Here is an 18,455-nt window from a genome sequence, read left to right as displayed (position 1 = left end):
ACTTCTGCTATGTTTAGTTTCATTTAATTTATTTTTTATCATTCTTATTTAAAAATAGATTCCAGATAGGTGACTTCTATCATTTTTTTTTTTATTGAACTAGTATAGGAAATGTGAATAATTGTTGAGGCCAATTTAAAACCTAGCAACCAAAATGCCATTAAAATATTAACAATACAAGTCTGATATCCTGATGCTATATTACGGTTGTATTAGACATTACATCGAAAGGTCTGGAATCTTATTTTAACCTATGTTGGGCGGGGTGTTGTAATTCATGGTTTCATGAAGTGAGAGATGATTTACTTAAAGACAAAGATTGTAGAAAAAGCTTTGGGAATAAGTGAAGATAAATTTTAGAATCTATTTAATTGTATCTTCTTTCTTCAAGTTTATTGGCGATAAACAAAAGACTAGTGCCTTATCATTCTTTTTCCCTTGGTTGGTGAAGGGCAAAGCCCAAACTGAATTTGCAAACTTACTAAATGGAAGTAGCTACTTTTAATAGAATAATAGGACAGTACATGATTACCTTTAAGTTAAAAAGTTTCATTTACACTGGGGAGTCAACAGAGTAAAACTGTGTAAAGATCAATTACCCAGGTAGATGGCTTTTGTCATCTGGTCTATCAATCTGCCTCCTCTCGGGGGTCCTATGTTGCCTGTCTTGAGGGTTTCTGCATTGCTCTATTATTTCTCTTTGGTTTCGTGAACACTTGCATCCAATACTTTTCTGACCTAATACTCACTACCTAAACTATTTCAAGAAACAATCGCCAATTCCATATCTCAGGGACACTCCATTTCTATGCTCACTTTTAATGGCTGAAGGGGCCTTACAAAGGAACAACTAATATTTCATGCAGCCTGTAGTTTAGCTGCTTTTCTTATTATGAACATCTAAGCATTATAGCAGTCCTCTTCGGCTTAGCACAACTACCTTTTTTAAAGCAACTTCTACATAAGCATAACTCGTAGGCATTCACACAGCAGACAGTAAAACACAATTTAATTCATATCACCCTTAATCATTTGTTATACAACAACCTGATCAAGTCAATCTTAATTTTAAATAGTGGTTGTGTGATAAATCTGTATGATTTGATTATATAAGAACAAAATAGCTCAGCAGTCTTACAGCTATTCAAAAAATATGGAGAGATGAGTGCTAACAGTGTTGATTATATTTGGATATCTCTTCAAAATCCAGCATCATTGTCTATGACACACTTTTCTCCAAAATTCACACATTGTAGTTTGAAATTGTCACGTGGTATTATTAAAGTTCTGTATATGTCAGTTCCTTCATAGGATCGTGTTCTTTATTGACAATGAAAAGTAGTTACCTTGAGGAAGAAAGTAAATACCTCCGTTGTCTCTTTTTTTTTTCTATTGTTTTTTTCTTTCTGGGTGGTGGGGGTGAGAGAATTAAGACAAAGGAGGAGGTAACATGTTTTCCTATATTAAGATGTCATGAAATAACTGAATGGTATAGTTTCAGAACTAATATAGTTAAATATTATTAATTATTCAACACATTGAGCAGAGACAAGTTATAATGAAATCAATACCCAGCAACACAATATTTTTCAAATACAAAACAGGAGCAGAAAACATTACTAGTGGTATCTAATTCCTAGAAGTGAGATACTAATGTTGACTCAGGTCCTGCAGATTAGTGGATTTTGTTTTCTAAGTTCTGGGAGAGGAGGGAGCAAAGATAGGCAAAATGTGGTTCTAGGGCAGGGCGGGCAATTATTTCAAGCGGGGGGCTGCTTACCAAATTTTGACAGGTGCCCCGCCCCTTGCTTGCCATCTTGGGACCGGTAGTCCTGCCCCCTAACCCCCAACCTTTGCCACCAGAAGCCCCTCTCCTTGCCTCTGAAGGTACTCCTTTCAGCAAGGGGTTTTGCCATCTCAGAATCAAAAAAAAATACTAAATTATATTCTAGAAATCAAACATCTACAATATTCATTAATTTAATTTAAAAAAATCTTTTTACATGTGGTAGTGTAGTGTACATAGAGGTGATCGCACAATAGCTTAAAATGAAGTGTTACTCATGTAAACTGGAGGGGGGGCATGGGGGCAGGTATAGGTTTGTGGGGGCTGTGGGTATGTGGGGGAGGATATGGGGTGAGAGAGATTGTGAGTGTGTGTGTGTGGATATGTGGGGTGTGGGCGGGTGTGGGTTTTGTAGGGGGAGGGTGGCTGGGGTGTTGGGGTCTGTGTGTATGGCAGTGCAAGGGGGGGTATGGGTGCATGTGTATAGTGGTGGGTGCTTGTGGGACTGACCCTACAAATACACACTGTGCTTACCTCACTACACACACACACACACGCACACGCTGTGCTTGCCTCATTGTTCTCTTTCTCTCTCCCCCTCCCTTATTGTGTGTGTGTGCATGCACACATGCACACACTGGCCCCAGGGTACTGGCATGCCCCTGCTCCCACAGTCCAGCGTTGCAGCCTGGGGCCATGTGATGCTGGAGCAGCCACATGCAGGGAAAGCTGCGGTAGGCAGACACTTCCTGGTGGGAGGCAGCTGATGGTGGGGCCCAGCTGGGCTGGTCTTTCTTCTAACTCTTGCTGGCTTCCCCTGGGTACTGCTGCCCCTGGCTTCTGTCATTTTTTAACAGGGAGCCTGGAGCAGATAAATATTAATTTTCTAAACTTTGTAGGTGCCCCGTGGGCTGGATGGAATGGCTCGGCAGGCTGAATGTGGCCCATGGGCCGTATTTTACCCACCCTTGTTTTAGGGATTAGTCATATTGAACAGAAATTTGGATGGGAGAGTGAGTCACCCAAATGCAAGAAGTTTTGATAGTGAAGCAGGTTGGGATTTTGCATGTACCTACATAAGCAAGTACCTTCGAAAGATGTTGCAACAAATTTAGAGGCACAAAAGTTTCAGCAAATTGAATTCAAGAGACTTGTTTATATTGAAATGTTGTAACCAAAACCTTTTAAAATCCAGTTCTAAGTAAGAGTAAGTAATGTTGACACAGTAGTTAGTAAACTGCCCTTTGCTCATTTAGTTGTTAATTGTAGGCATGCACATGAAAAGTGTGTCACTTGCAGCAACATGAAAAACCCAAGGTTAAATGGAGCAAAATTAAACATGCCCATATGATGGGCAAATTCTAGAGGAAATACTGCAATATCCCAGCAGATGTTGCTTACAGTTCACACTGCTAATGATTTTGATGCAGGAGTTTACCAGATTGTCAGTGATTTTTAATTTCCTGCTGTCCAGTGAATGTCTTTAATGCATCTCCCAAAATTTATACTTGTCATACACCACCAACAATTTTGGGGACTGAAGATATTAAAAGGGCTTTTAGTTTTTCAGATTTCTCATCTGACTACTAATCAGCCTAACCAACAAATCCTACAAGGTTTTTTCTAGGAAGTATGTGGTATATTTACCTTGTACCACTTGCCCAAATATATATTTCTTGCTAAAGAATGCATGTAAATAGTATTTAACTATTACATTTTCTTCTATTACTTTCATTTGCCATAGAGAATTCTGAGAAATTAAAAAGATTCAAGAAGAAAAAATATTCACCAATTCTCTGTAACAAGCTAGTAACTAAAGTGCAAAAATATCTGGCAGAAAAAAACTAATAATGTTGTATGCACATTGCACCTCATCATATGATGCAGAAATAGTGTGTATACAGCATATTGAATCCTAATGTCAATTAGTAAACATAAAAAACCCTTTTGTCCTGCTGTTTAAAACAATGACTTTTTATGGTAAAAGATTTTTTTTTTTTACAGTCAAAGGTACTTTATTTTTAGCCTCTGTGTAAAGGTCAGAAAAGAGATGAAAGCCTCTGGGTAGAGGTCAAAGGGGTGAGAAGCAGTGAGGGTGTCATGGTGGGCATTTGCTATAGGCCTTCAAATCAAGGGGAGGAGGTGGATGAGGACTTTTTTTTAAACAAGTGTTAGAAGCTTCCATATAGCAGAACTTGGAACTCATAGGTGATTTTGGTACCAGGACATCTGCTGGGAGGGAAGCACAGCAGTGCACAAGCAGTCCAGCAAGCTCCTGGAATGTGTAGAATATAACTTTTTGATTCAGAAGGTAGAGAGGCAAACGTGGGGGAGAAGCTCTTCTCGTCTTATTGCTCACAGACAAGTAGGAATTCGTAGAGAATGTGATGGTCTAAGGTACTTGGGTGATAGTGGGTGCATCTGTATGAGATGCTACTGCACAGTGGTTACTGCATAGTTATTTAGTACTTGTATTTAGCAAGTACTAAATAACTGTGCAGTAACTGGAGTTACTGTGCAGCAGCAAATGTCTTTTAAGTGACACTACTGTGCCTAATAATACTGCATGGCAGCGTATTGGCACTGTCCATGCTGTGATGTGCTACTGCGCAGTATTATTAGGCTACAGTGCAGTCAGTGTCCTATGTAGATGCGCCCAGTGACTATGAAGTGATAAAGTTTAAGATCCTAAGGGGAGAAAGGAAAGGAGAGCAGCAGAATAAGGACACTGGAATCAGAAAAGCAGACTTTAAACTCAGAAAACTGGTTGGCAGGATCCCTTGCATGTCATGAAGGAAAAGGAATCCAGAAAACTGGCTGTACTTTGAGGCTTTCTTAAGGGCAGTGGAACAAGCTATCCCAAGGAGGTGAAAGAATGGGAAGTGCCACAGGAGACCAGTCTGCCTAGACAGCAGTCTCTTCAAAGAGTTGAAACTCAAAAAGGAACCATACAAAAAACAGTAATTCAGGCATAGTACTAGAGAAGAGTATAGGAGTATCACGCGGGCATACAGGGAGAAAATTAGGAAGGCCAAGGCACAATTTGAGATGCACCTGGCAAGGAACATAAAAGGCAATAAAAAGGGATTCCATAGGTATGTGAAAAGCCAGGGAAACCCGGCCTTCCTCTGTTACAGAATTTGGAAGACCGTCTAGTCACAGACAATGCAAAGGCTGTAGTATTCAATGCCTCTTTTACTTCAGTCTTCACAAATAGGGGAAGGTATCAGATGAAAGTACAGTTGGCACCAGAGAGAGGGAAGGAGATGAACAGCCTAGAGTAATTAAAGAGCAGGTTAGGATTTAGAAAAGTTAGATGCTTTCTGGTTGGCAGGGATGGATGGGATGTACCCAGGGGTACTGAAAGAATTGGCTGAAGTAATTTTGGAGCCATTGACTATCCTCTTTGAGAACTCAGAGAGGTCAGGTAAGTGTCCATCTTTAAGAAGGGGAATAACGAGGATCTGGGGAATTACAGACCAGTCAGCCTGACCTCTATACCTGGAAAGATCATGAAGCAGGTCTTCAAGGAATCCACCAAGATCAAATCATGCCTGATCAACCTGATTTCCTTCTATGATAAGGTGACAGGCACTGTGGATGAGGGGGAGAGTGGTGGATGTGGTATACCTTGACTTTAGCAAGGCTTTTGACACCATCTCCCACTGCATTCTTTTTGGCAGTCTAAGAAAATAAAGACTAAATGAAAGTACCTTAAGATGGATACAGACATGGTTGGATCATCATACTCAGCAAATAGTGCTCAGTGGTTAAGTGTCTAGTTGTGGGGAAGCATCAATGGGTTCCCCCAGGGGTCTGTCTTGTGTCTGGTATTGTTTAGTATCTTCATTAAAAATGTGGATGATAGCTGTATTCACTGTATTTGCAGATGGCACCAAGATGTATGGAGTTGTGGATGCTCCAGGGAGTAGAGCTAGGATCCAGAATGACCTGGATAAATGAAAAATTGACTGCAGTCAGTGATGAAATTCAACAAGGAGAAGTGCAAGTCCTGCAGTTGGGATGAAATAACCACATGCACAAATACAGACTGGGGAATGAATAGCTAAGTTGCAGTACTGCAGAGGAGGACTGGGAGTTATGGTGGACCATAAGCTGAATATGAGCCAACAGTGTACTGTTGTTGCAAAAAAAAGCCAACAACATACTGGGAGCGTCTACACAAGATGTTTACTGTAGAGCTGCCTAGTTAGCTCCACACTAAAGTCTCTGCATCTGTTAGGGCACAGTAAGCTAATTAGCTGTGCCATAATTACAAGTATTATCCTATGGCAGTTTTTTACTCTGCAGCAGCTCACGTGTAGATGCTGACCCAGCTGGCTGGGGCATCAGGGTACTTCAGTGTGGGGGGCTCCCTGCTAGCTAACCCCACACTGGAGCAACTCGTGCCCCAGCCAGCCAGGGCTGCATTGGCTCAGCTCAACGTGCTACAGCCATGGAGCTATAAACTCCAGCACGATATGTGCTGGATTTTCTTGTTTCAGATTAATTGCACATGTAGATGTGCCCACTGAGTTGTATCAACAGAAGTGTCACTTGCAAATCAAGGGAAATGATTCTTCTGCTCTATTCAGAACTAGTGAGGCCTCACCTGAAGGTATCCAGTTTTGGACCCTGCACTTCTACAAGAGTATGATAGTTTGGAAAGTGTGTAGCACAGGGCAACAAAAAGGATCAGGTGGCTGGGAGATGAGACTTATGAGGAAAGGCTGAAAAAACTAGACTTATTTAGTCTAGAGAAGAGAAGTCTGAGGTAGGATTTGGTAACGTTTTTCAAATCCCTGAAGGGTGATTGTAGAGAAGATGGAGATGGACTGTCCTCTGGCTGTACAGGACAGGACTAGGAACAATGGTTTCAAGCTGCAGCAAGGGTTTAGGATGGAGATTAGGTGGAACTTTCTGACCATGAAGGTGGTCAAGCACTGGAGCAAGCTACCTAGAGAAACTGGATCTGGTATTCTTGGAATTTTTCAAGAGCAGGTTAGAAAGACACTTGTCTGGGATGGTTTAGTCAGGGATGATTCTGCCTTGAGCAGGGGGCTGGGCTAGATGATCTTGTGAAGTTCCTTCTAGCCCAACTTTCCTATGATTTCTATAATTAAGCCTGTTTATCCATTCATGTAAATGTTTTTTGCATATTTTTGTAACTTACCAAAGTTTTGTTTTATACATTTTTATCATGTCAATATTTTGAATTTAAGAAATATTCAGTGATCATTTGTGAAGGTGGAAATAGCAGCTTTGGTCTTACTTTACAGATGGAGATATTAATTATTGCATTATATCATGAATCTTGCCATGTCATGACTGCAATGTTATTTGCTTAGATTTGCTTTTCAGCTCCCTTTCCACTATTAATGCAATTCATTGTGCGGAGTGTAGAATGACATTTCCAATTATAATGCACATATTTTCAACAGTCATTAATTTTCCTTTTTCATATCCACCATAAGTTGAGATGTTTTAATCAGATGTCTTAAATCCAAACTTTTGCTGCAAAACAATCCTCCTGAACGTAGTACGAATAGGTTTTCTTTACCAATACTTTCTGTTTCATTGTCTCTTCCTGACCTCACTGTTTCTGTCACCCTGATAGTTTATCTCCAAAGTAGTATGATTTGATCATTCCTAGGTAGTATGTCGAAAAAGCACCTTCTCCCAGGACCCCTAAATATTTTCTTATGTTTTAGCTGTATGTGTTCCCATGAGTGGAATTCAGAGAAACAAGCTGTACCTCTTAGGTCTCCAAACCTAGAATGGTGATGCTTAAATGTCTTTGGTCAGGATTTACAGCAGCTAGCAAGACCATGAGAAAACATCAGCTTCAGTGAACTTCAGATCAGATCTAACTAGAGGGGCTTCATCCAGGTTTTAGAATGTTTATCAAGAGTTGATCAAAGCCCTTTCATAGATACCACAGGTCTGAGCTATCACATTTGAATTACTTTTTTAAAATAATGCATTGTACAATTCTCTTTCATTATACATAATGTTTAACGTGTTGGTGAAGAATTTCTGAGGCTCCAAACTTAATAATTTATTTTACTAACATTGTATAACATAATTACTGTGCTGTATGCAGCTTTTCAGCTGCTGCTTTTTTTTCCCTTATCTTAAGCTTGAGAGGATACTCAACTTCGATTCTTCAGTGTTTCCCTTGTTTTGTTATTATTTTATATTACTTTCTGCATTCCTCTAGAGACAATGCTTTGTTCTGTTTTGTCAGTTACTTGTGATTAGAATTAATGAAATTACAGTTTCTAATCATTAAATTTAAATAAAATGCTGTAATTTGTGAGAGATTCTATTGCCTAATTGTCTTTTAACTACATAAGAGCTGGGCATTCTCTTTAGTGTCATTTAAATGGATTCTTACCAGATTCCATCTGAAGTCTGAACTTTGATGCACTATGCACTGTTTCATTTTTTTTCTCATTTGCAAGATGAAAACAAGACTTGGGTATGTAAACAAGTTAGTTTATTGCAAAGGCTCAGTTTAATAAAGGTTCAATAAAAAATGACAGTTTAATAATAAAAATATTATTGCCTACCATTCTATATTGGTTTTCCTTTTAATTTGACAAGTAATATACCTTTCTTGTAAATTTTAGCTCTGCTTGAACATCAGTTCTGTGTTTAAATGTGGTTGTCTTTGTATGCTGAAACTGACATAAAGTCTAAGCATTCCTGCCTGCTGTCCTGATTTTAAATTTTACTTAATGCGCTTGGTTTTTGGAAATGCAAGGATTCTAAGATTTTGTGACTGCTTCAGCACTGCCACCCAGCTGGTAAGACTACAGAAGGTCATCCACTGTAGCATTGCAAGTTCTAGACAATGGCAGAGAATTGTCAGGGTATCCTGAATATCCTGCTTCCTGGCAGGATGAAATCGCCCACTTTTTTCTACTGTGCTATTAAACTGCTGTCAGTACCTGCTAGCTCATTGCATTGCATATTCTCCCTTGCATAAAAATACTTAATGTATCTCTTACCCTTAAGGATGTGTTGAGATTACTTCAGATATCCATGGCAGACAAGGAGTGCTACTTTCCCTGTTTTCAAGGTTGTGAAGCCTAATTCAGTAATATTTATAAAACACCGAAGACCATCAGCTGAGTGAATGGAGAGGAGACAAAAAGTAGAAGGCAATAGTTGCATTCTGCAAAGCACTGTCTGCAATCCAAGATGTGCCTAGTTGTGACACTCCTCAGCCAATTACTCAGAGTAATTGTACTGATCTTCTCAAAATATTACATTTCCTCCTGTGTTGCATGCTTGAATCACCATAAACAATTTCAACAGTTAAACATTTGACAGTTGTCAGAGTTCGGCCTAAAATTTAATATTTCAGGGAAACTGAGTGGGAACAGCTTATACCAAACCTATGATCATTTTGAGCTGTTGTCAGATGCTTGTATATGTCGCATCATCATTTGCATGTCACATTTTGAAGGTTGTCTTCAACCATGATGTCCTAGAGCCTTCATTTCTTTTAAAAAACTGAATTTCCCAATCACACAAAGGCAGCCATCACAAAACAGTACCAGTTTACTAAGCTAGTATCTGTCTTTGTCTTGTATGGAAAACAGCAACAATTATAACCAAAATGACTGTTAATAATTAGTGAAGAATTACAGGAGATGCTGTATAAAGTTCTGTTAGTCTTCTGGAAGAGAATATATTCAAGCAATTGTTTGCTAGAGATGATGAATTGGTTAGTCTGCCGCATTCACATAATGAAGTTTTTTGATGTTGCCAATTTTGTATCGGCGTACTCACTTCTGTATTGTACTGTCCTAATGCAATTAATGATTACCCAGTGCTTCCATGAAAAAGAGCAACCAGAAGGCTCAGCTGTAAAATCAGACTGGTTGCCACTGAAAGTTCACATACCATCTAAGAAGATGGGAGTGATTTGAGATGAATTGGAGATGGATGTTCCAATTGATGTTGGTGGATGAGGCTCCTATCAAGTTTACACCAAGATAATATGGATGTTTCATGGGCATTTTGTTATACCAGAGGAATATACTTTCAGTGTCATCTTTGCCTCCAGATTACCAGCATTTCATCTTGGCACTATAGTCTTAGCAGGATTAGGTTATAAACATAAAAGTTAAAAAGGGATGACTCTAGAACTGAACCTTCTGTGGAAGCCCATTATACAAGGTTTCTACGTGGCTTACCTGGCTGCTAATAATCAAAATAGCTAATTATTAAGAATTAGCTTGATAAGCAGGGCAAGACTGCAGTATGCTTGTTAGCTTCAGCAGGAGATCTTATGCCATACAGTATCATAGGAAGGTCAGAAATCTATAAATGCCTCTACACCACAAATATACTTGCTAAACAGTTATTATACCCTAAAGCCCATAATAAGCTACCACATAGAAATGCAAATACAGCTTTCTGAGAATCATTTATTTGTTATGCTCCTTCCTTATCCTTCTGGACTACAATTGCTTATGCTTTTTGAGTCCATGAGGGGAAGGAAGTAGTTGATGGTGATAGCACTCCTCAGGACTTTGTCTAAAATGTGGAGACAAAAGTCAGGTAAACTGAGCAGTATCCCAAAAATCTATCATCTAATTTTTCTTTTTTTTGCACAATTAAGCTTCTGTAGAGCAAGAAACCTACTCAACTTCTTGGAAACTTTTGCCATTTACACAAAAACACTCTTATACAATCTAATTCTACCTATTCAGCATGGAAACCAAGAGCTTCTCCAAATTTATTTTCAGATTGATCTTCCAGCCTCCTAAACACATGTGTAACATAGGCTAAACAGCCACTTCCAAGATGAGTCTATGGTTTGTACCATCTCACTTTAAACACTGTAGACTGAAACGGTATCCCTAGAGACTCATGAACTTCATTGATTTCCCAGAACACATTAGTAGAACTCTTCTGAATAATGAACTGACAAACAAACCTGGATTTTCTTAACTAAACATTGGACTGGTGCCACCTACAATGAGGTGATCACGATGGGCCCAATTCCTATGGGGCTTTTTGTGTGTGCATGTGCGTGAAATTTGGAATTCTGTCTTACAGACGCTAGCTATTTGAGGCCCAGAGAATCATAGAATCATAGGAAAAAAGGGGTTGAAAGGGACCTCAGAAAGTAATCTAGTCCAACTGCCTACTTAAAGCAGGACTCCAACTCCATCCCCAACTAGATCATCCCAGCCAGGGCTTTGTGAAGCAGGCCTTAAAAACCTCCAAGGATGCAGATTCCACAACCTCTCTAGGTAACTTGTTCCAGTGCTTCACCACCCTTCTAGTGAGAAAACATTTCCTAATATCCAAACTAAACTTCCTGTGCTGCAACTTGAAATGGTTGCTCCTTGTTCTGTCATCTGTCACCCCAGAGAACAGTCAAGCTGCATCCTCTTTGAAACAACACTTCAGGTACTTAAAGACTGCTATCAAATCCCTCCTCAGTTTTCTCTTCTCCAACTAAATAAACTCAGTTTCCTCAGCCTCTCCTCATAAGTCATGTGCCCCAGCCCCTGAACCATTTTCGTTGCCCTCCACTGGACTCTCTCCAACTTGTCCACATCCTTTCTATAGTGGTGGGCCCAAAACTGTATACAGTACTCGAGATGTAGCTTCACCAGAGCAGAATACAGGGGAATAATTACTTCCCTTGACCTGGCAACGCTCCTACTAATGCAGCCCGGTATGCTGTTAGCCTTCTTGGCGACAAGGGCACACTACTAGCTCCCATCCTTCATATTGTCCACTATCATCCCCAGGTCCTTTTCTGCAGAGCTGCTGCTTAGCCAGTCAGTCCCCAGGCTGTAGTGGTGCACGGGATACTTCCATCCTAAGTGCAAGGCTTTGCAGTTGTCCTTGATGAACCTCATGAGTTTTCTTTTGGCCCAATCCTCCAATTTGTCTAGGTCACTCTGAATCCTAGCCCTACCCCCCAGTTTATCTACTATGCCCCCCAGCTTGGTGTCATCCACATACTTGCTGAGGGTGCAATCCATCCCATTTTCCAGATCATTAATGAAGATTTTGAACAAACCTGGCACCAGGACTGACCTCTGGGGCACTCCACTTGATGCCAGCTGCCAGCTAGACATTGAACCATTGCTTACTACCTGTTGAACCCAACAATTCAGTCAGCTTTCTATCCACCTTACAGCCCATTCATCCAACCCATACTTCCTCAGCTTGCTTGTACGAATGCTGTGGGACACAGTATCAAAAGCTTTATCAAAAGATAATGGCTAGCGGCTCAGCAGTTACATTAGCCAACTTCTTCAACACCCTTGGATGAATTGCATCCAGCCCCATGGACTTATACATGTCCAGCTTTTCTAACCTGTCCTTTCACCACTGTTGGCTGCTCATCTCCTCCCCAAGTTGTGCTGCCAGATGCAGTAGCCTGACCTTGCCTGTGAAGACTAAGGTAAATAAGGCTTTGAGTAATTCAGCCTTTTCCTCATCATCTTTCATTAGGTTGCCTCACCCATTCTGTAAGGGACCCACGCTTTCCCTGACCTTCCTCCTGTTACTATCATACTTGTAGCAATCCTTCTTGTTACACTTCACATCCCTTGCTAGGTGTAACTCCAGTTGCACTTTGGCCCTCCTGACTTCATCCCTGCACGCCTGAGCAATAGTCTTATAGTCCTCCGAAGTTGTTTGTCCAAGTTTCCACTTCTTGTAAGCTTACGTTTTGTTTCAGCTAATTGAAGAGTTCTCTGCTAAGCCAAGGTGGTTGCTTGCCACATTTGCTATTCTTATTGCATATCGGGATGGTTTGTTCCTGTACCCTCACTAAGGTTTCTTTAAAATACAACCAGCTTTTCTGGACTCCTTTTCCCCTCAACGTGGCCTCCCAGGGGATCCTACCCATCAGTTCACTGAGGGAGTCAAAATGTGCTTTCCTGAAGTCCAGGGTCCATACTCCACTGTTCTCCTTCCTTCCTTTTGTCACAATCATGATCTCGTGGTCACTGCTGCCCAACTTGCCATCCACTTCTACATCCCCCACCAATTCTTCCCTGTTTGTGAGTTGTTGGTCATTTCAACACTTGCACCGGGAAATTGTCTCCAGCACTCTCCAAAAATGTCCTGGTTTGCCTACACACTTCTGTATATAGTTCCCCTAGCATGTCAGAGTGATTGAAGTTCCCCATGAGAATCAGGGCCTGTGATCTGGAAACTTCTGCTAGTTGAAGAAAGCTTCATCTACTTCATCCTCCTGGTCTGGTGGTCTATAGCAGACACCCACCGCATCACCCTTGTTGCTCTCCCCTCATCCTGGCCACCTCATAGGGTTACTTTGCTTGCTTTATTCAACACTAACCATCCCCAAAAGGCTTCTGGCTTCAAAATATTAGTAGTTGAGAGGGAATGAATTCTCCCATATATTGAGCTAGCCTGAAAAAAAGTATTAACAATATTATATTTCCATTAGGAAGAAAACAAATACATATTGTGTTAGATAGCTAAATGAGAGATTGGATTGAGATAGTGTCATGGTTGAAACTTTAAATGGTGAGATTTCTTTCTCCAAGGCAGTCACTTTTTAAAAAGCCCTGCTACTGACTTCAGTCTTGTGTTTGTTTTAATTTTTTTTTAATGTTATATGATGTTTTATCTGTTTGCTTTTCTCTGTGTTTGTCTTTGTTTCCCCTCTGCTGTCCCTCAAACAGAGGTAGATATTTTGTAGACTCAGGGTATAGGGAACTTGTATTTAATTTTAAAATAACCAGTTAACAAAGAATTTAGCAAACATCCTGAAGTGCCATTGCTTAAAGACCATAGTTTTCTAACCAAAAGACAGGGCTTACAGAACTACAGAGTTATTGTTCTGAAGTATTGCAAAATTAACGCTGTACTAATGCAAATGCAAGAATATAGTTTCCCTTAAATAGTACTGACCACAAGTAACAGGATGATTTGAGTATACTTATGCACTACTAATATTTTCAATCATAATTAGAAGATATTTCAGTTTTTCTGGGTGGCACTAACAATATGTAAAGGTTCAAAAGAGGAAGTAATACAGAATATGACAAAAGTAGTATGCAGACAAAATTTGTTGTGTGTCCAATTGTTGTTATAAAATATTGAGAAGTCTAATTGGTTTGGCAAGATGACAGCAACTCATTGCTGTCTTATAAAAATGCCAAAAATGTGACAAAGCTCCACTATTAAAATTCTCAGTTTGCTGTAGTCTAGGTATACTGCAAAAGTGTCATAATTAATATTTGGAGAACAAGAACTCATTATTTTTTACAGGAGTGTCCCATTGCCCTCTCATAAATTATTCTTCACTGTGCTTGCAGTAGAGGCTTCTATGTATACTGTCCTTTTTTTACCTGAGCTCATGGTTTTTTCTGTTGTAAATACAACTTGAAATATTTGTGACCTACGGCACTCATGTGGGTCAGATTCATAGCTGTGGTGAACACTATATTCTTCCAAGCCTTAAAATTGTTTTCTCAAGGCCTTTATTTCCAACAAGATGGAGGGAAGAGAGCTCTTTGAAAACAACAAAACAAAATAGTTTAACTATTAAATATATTTGAGCATGTATGAAGATAATGATATTTGTGGGGTTTTATCCCTTCTCTTCCCTTTCAAGTTTGTTTAGGATCAATGCTAGGAATAGGGCACATTGTACAAGCAAACTGGAGTGTCTCATTCCCTTCCTTCCTGTTGCATTTTTCTAGTTGTGTAATGTTTGCTTGTAGTGTTTGCTACCATACCTAACCTTCAGGCTGTGATGACATGGAGCATTTAAGTAATTGGTCAGTCAGCTAGCCAAGAATAATAAGGGAAAGAGGTGTGAGAGGGAGGGTTTGGATGCTTAGTTCAAAGCAGACAATTGTATATGTAAGAGACAGAGAAAACCAATTTTGAGGCTAGACTGATGCTAATGGACAGCCATAAAAAAACTGGATCATCCACACCTATTTCTTAAATAATATCACAAATATTTAAATGTAAATACACTGTTTATTTTGTGCTTATGCAACCTTTATTGTAGCACAAGAGGTTTCCTTTATTGAGTTCATTTTATAAAGCAAATCTCTTAGATACTGCATTGCTATTTACTCTCATGCATATTTGAGCAGTGTCACTACAGGTAAGTATTTTAGATAAGTATTTTATGAGCACTGGCACTAGTGCTCTGCAGGAGAGAGAAAGGACAGATATGAATTGAGGAGTAGGTTAGATAAGCATATCACATGGCCTTCATAGACTTTGGCTATCCCTTTCTTTTAGTGTGAATTGTTTTTCAGATTGTTTTAAAAAGGCATGAACATCAGAACTATTACTTTTTTTTCTTTTCTGATCTGCAAAGTTCTTTTTTAATGTTTAATTTAAATTTGAAAATAAGGCAATAATTGTGTGATTATTTTTTTCCTTTCTTTATCCAGCCGCTTATTCCTCGAAGCCCGACAAGCAGTGTTGCTACACCCTCCAGCACAATCAGTACACCCACCAAAAGAGATAGCTCTGCTCTCCAAGAACTCTACATACCTCCTCCTCCAGTAGAACCTTACATTCCCAGGTAAACACTTAGTGATGATATTGCTCATGGCCAAAAAATGGCCCTCAGGAAATGACCAACTGAGCATTTAAATGCATTAAGTTGATTATTAAGAGAAAAAAAAAAGAACCATGCTAGTGTAATATTCGGGCATTGGAACTGCAGGTTCAAGCCCCTGATAATTTCCCTTGTTGTTGGTCTAGTTTTTAACAGAGCCATGATCCATCTGATGCAGTATCCCACCTTCAAAATTGGACAATACTACGTTTTGGTTGGGAAAAATCCTGCCATAGTCCAATGTGGGATAATAACATGCTTATCTTGATTGTCCAATACTAATTTGAAATAATGATTTGTCTTAAAAAATGATACAAATTGTATCAATAATGTCTGCCATCTGAACCAAGAACCTACATTATTTACCTTACTATATTCTGTAGTGACTCGGTTGTTCCAGAAATATATGTGCCACTCTGAGTTGTGAGTGGAATGGCCATATTTATCACTCTCCTTTCAGGCTAAACTACCAACCTCTACTCAGCAGTCTATTCATACTTAGCAGGGTCCTCACCCAACTCCCAGATAACCTATTACCGTTCAGTTAACTAATTACAGTAGCCTAGTATACCAATTGTTTCTTTCCTAAAATCATGTATTAATATTACAGTCTACAAATACATCCATATAGTATGAATTGTAAACTAAGCATTAGACTAGTGGGATTAGTGAGAGACCATGATACAAAGGAACAGTTAATTTTAAAGTGTTCTGTGTTTACTATGCGTGCAACATTATATGTCCAAATCATGATTTTGGGGGGGTTGGCTGCATTTTGTTACCTTTGTTGAACTTGTTGTAAGATCAGTATGCCCATGACCTGGACTAGAGTCACTCAATAGTGGAATAGAGTCACTCAGTAATGACTCATTTAGCTAATTAACGAGATGTATTGCCTGATGCTGTTAAGCCTTTCCTGTGTGGTAGCCAAGGATGTGTTGGATAGAAAATTAAATTGGCAGGGGCAAAGGGAAATTGTGTATGTATAAAAAATCCTTAATTTCCAGAGATATAGAATACTCCTGAGGGCAGAATGTTCAGTTTCCACTTCATGGTTCTGATGATGTTCCGCTCCTTTTGTGAAGCCATGAACTAAAATCTTGCAGATATTTCTTATACTTGCACTGTCTGTTCTGGACTATATTTACTTTTAGCAAAACAAACAAACAAACGAAAACCAAAAAAACCCAAACATTTCTGTTGTCACTTTAACAGGTAATATAATTAGTCCTGTTGATTTTGCCTAAACAGTTATTCTAATTGGTGTCTTCAGAAAATGATGAACAAGCAATACAGGTAGGGCGCAGACAGAATTTAAATTTGTCGTGTTCAGCCCTCTGAAAGTGCTCTGCAGCCATGCCATGCATGACACATGTACACAGCTGCAGAGTGCTTTTAAAGTGGCTAATTGCACAACAAATTGACCCTTATCAAGTGGGGGAACAGATGAAGGTGCTCTACTTTGAGCACCTTAGGGAACCTCTGTTCCCTAGGATTAATTTGTGGGTTCCCTAAGCTATCTGTAGGTGGGGAGGGAGGAGAGAGAGTGAGCTGCTGGTTGGGGTTTGCCTGGCGTGAACTGGAGGATGAGGTGGGTGGATTGGAGAGCCCCTGCCTCATGCTCCCTGCACCCCCAGTCCTCTCCCCTCCAGATCAGGCCAGGCAAACCCCTTGCTCTTCTTCCCCCCTCCCTTCCTACAGATAGCCCCGGAGCTAGGAGAAGGGGCAGAGCTGGGAGAGAGATGCAGCTCTTAATTGCAGGCAGGATCAATTCCTCTTCTCCCCCCCTCCAACCCAACAGGCAAACAAGTGTTGGGGGGGGCTCTAATCCATGGTGCTTTATGAAAAGTACCATGAGTTAGAGCAGGGGCCTGCACTTCTGTCAGCTCCCATAGTTTATCTCATTAAGCTTTGGGATTTTTTCCTCTCAGCAAAGAAAAAGGATGCCAGTCATTATATTTGAAATGCTCACATGGCATAGATGTATCTTTAATCCATTTAATAGATACCACTGTAACCCTATTAACTCTATACTGGTGCAACTGAAAGAATAGCGTAGCTTTAGAAAAAACTTCTTGGGACCTTAAAGATGTTAATTCTAAACACTTTAAACTAAAGGGAATACAAATGAAACAATTAGAGTTCTTCAGGTTTGTCACTGGATGAAAATTTGATTGTTTATATTGCACAGACCTTACACTTTTGAAACTAAAGCTAAGATAGCCTCAGAAAAATACTAGGTATATATTGCTGATCACAAGCCTGCCACTGTTTACTTCCATAGAAAATTTATTAAATAAGTAAATGATGTAATTTACAGGGTGTGTTCTAATGTGTAGCTCTCATTCACAGTTTACAACTCATCTGTCACAAAATCTGGGACATTTAAAAATCCATTTGTAATTATTTGTTTTAGACTTAGGAAAAATTATCAATGGTAATGTGGTAGTGTATATAGCAACACTAATCAATTACTTTTCAGCTTAGCGCACACAAAAACTAGTTTTCTTTCTTTGTTTTATATAGTTAATTAAGACTGACTATAACTACATAGTTTTATTTTAGCAGCTAAAACTCAGCAGCTAGACCAAGACTTAAATTCCTTGTTTTAACTGGAGTCCAGAGTGAGGGGAATTTTACTTGGAAACTCACACAATCCCTTACTGTAAGCTTGCTAAGAGGAAAGAGGCTGTAGGGAAAAAGGAACCCTTCATATCAAGGAACAGCAAAGAGGCCAGCTGCAGAGGAGTTTGCTAGGGATGGTCTGCTTGGAAAGAGGGACAAAGTGAGAAGCAGCAGATTAGAAGACCCAGAGACATGGCTGGAGGATGTTGCAATCCCAGAGCCACTGCCACTTCCAGCTCTTCCTCTGCTTCCACCTGTGAGGTGTCTGTCCAGGCAGGACCACACACTGTTGAGGCTTCCACCCAGGTCCTGGATCGGTTCTGTGCAGATCTTGCAGATTCCTTCCAATGTCAGCCAGGTGGAGGAGTTCCTGCAATGTGAGCAGTGCCTTTTGGTGGTGTCCCTCAGGGAGAAGGCAAGACAGGTACAAGGGGAGGTAGCAAGGCT

The 18,455-nt window shown here is 39.9% G+C and overlaps 1 protein-coding gene across 8 annotated transcripts in view; it reads left to right on the top strand.

Annotated features, from left to right (window-relative positions):
* CNKSR2 (connector enhancer of kinase suppressor of Ras 2) overlaps nucleotides 1–18,455 on the top strand; it is a 380,784-nt gene that overhangs the window by 217,964 nt on the left and 144,365 nt on the right. For all 8 annotated transcript variants that reach the window (XM_059720858.1, XM_059720856.1, XM_059720857.1 and 5 more), the window contains one exon: nucleotides 15,214–15,347. In XM_059720858.1, coding sequence (XP_059576841.1) covers nucleotides 15,214–15,347 — 134 coding nt within the window. The remainder of the gene's footprint in view (nucleotides 1–15,213; nucleotides 15,348–18,455) is intronic.

This window comes from Alligator mississippiensis, chromosome 1, assembly GCF_030867095.1.
Source record: "Alligator mississippiensis isolate rAllMis1 chromosome 1, rAllMis1, whole genome shotgun sequence".
Lineage (NCBI taxonomy): Eukaryota > Metazoa > Chordata > Crocodylia > Alligatoridae > Alligator > Alligator mississippiensis.
Note: the sequence above shows the minus strand (reverse complement) of the source record. Positions and strands in the feature narration are given on the sequence as shown.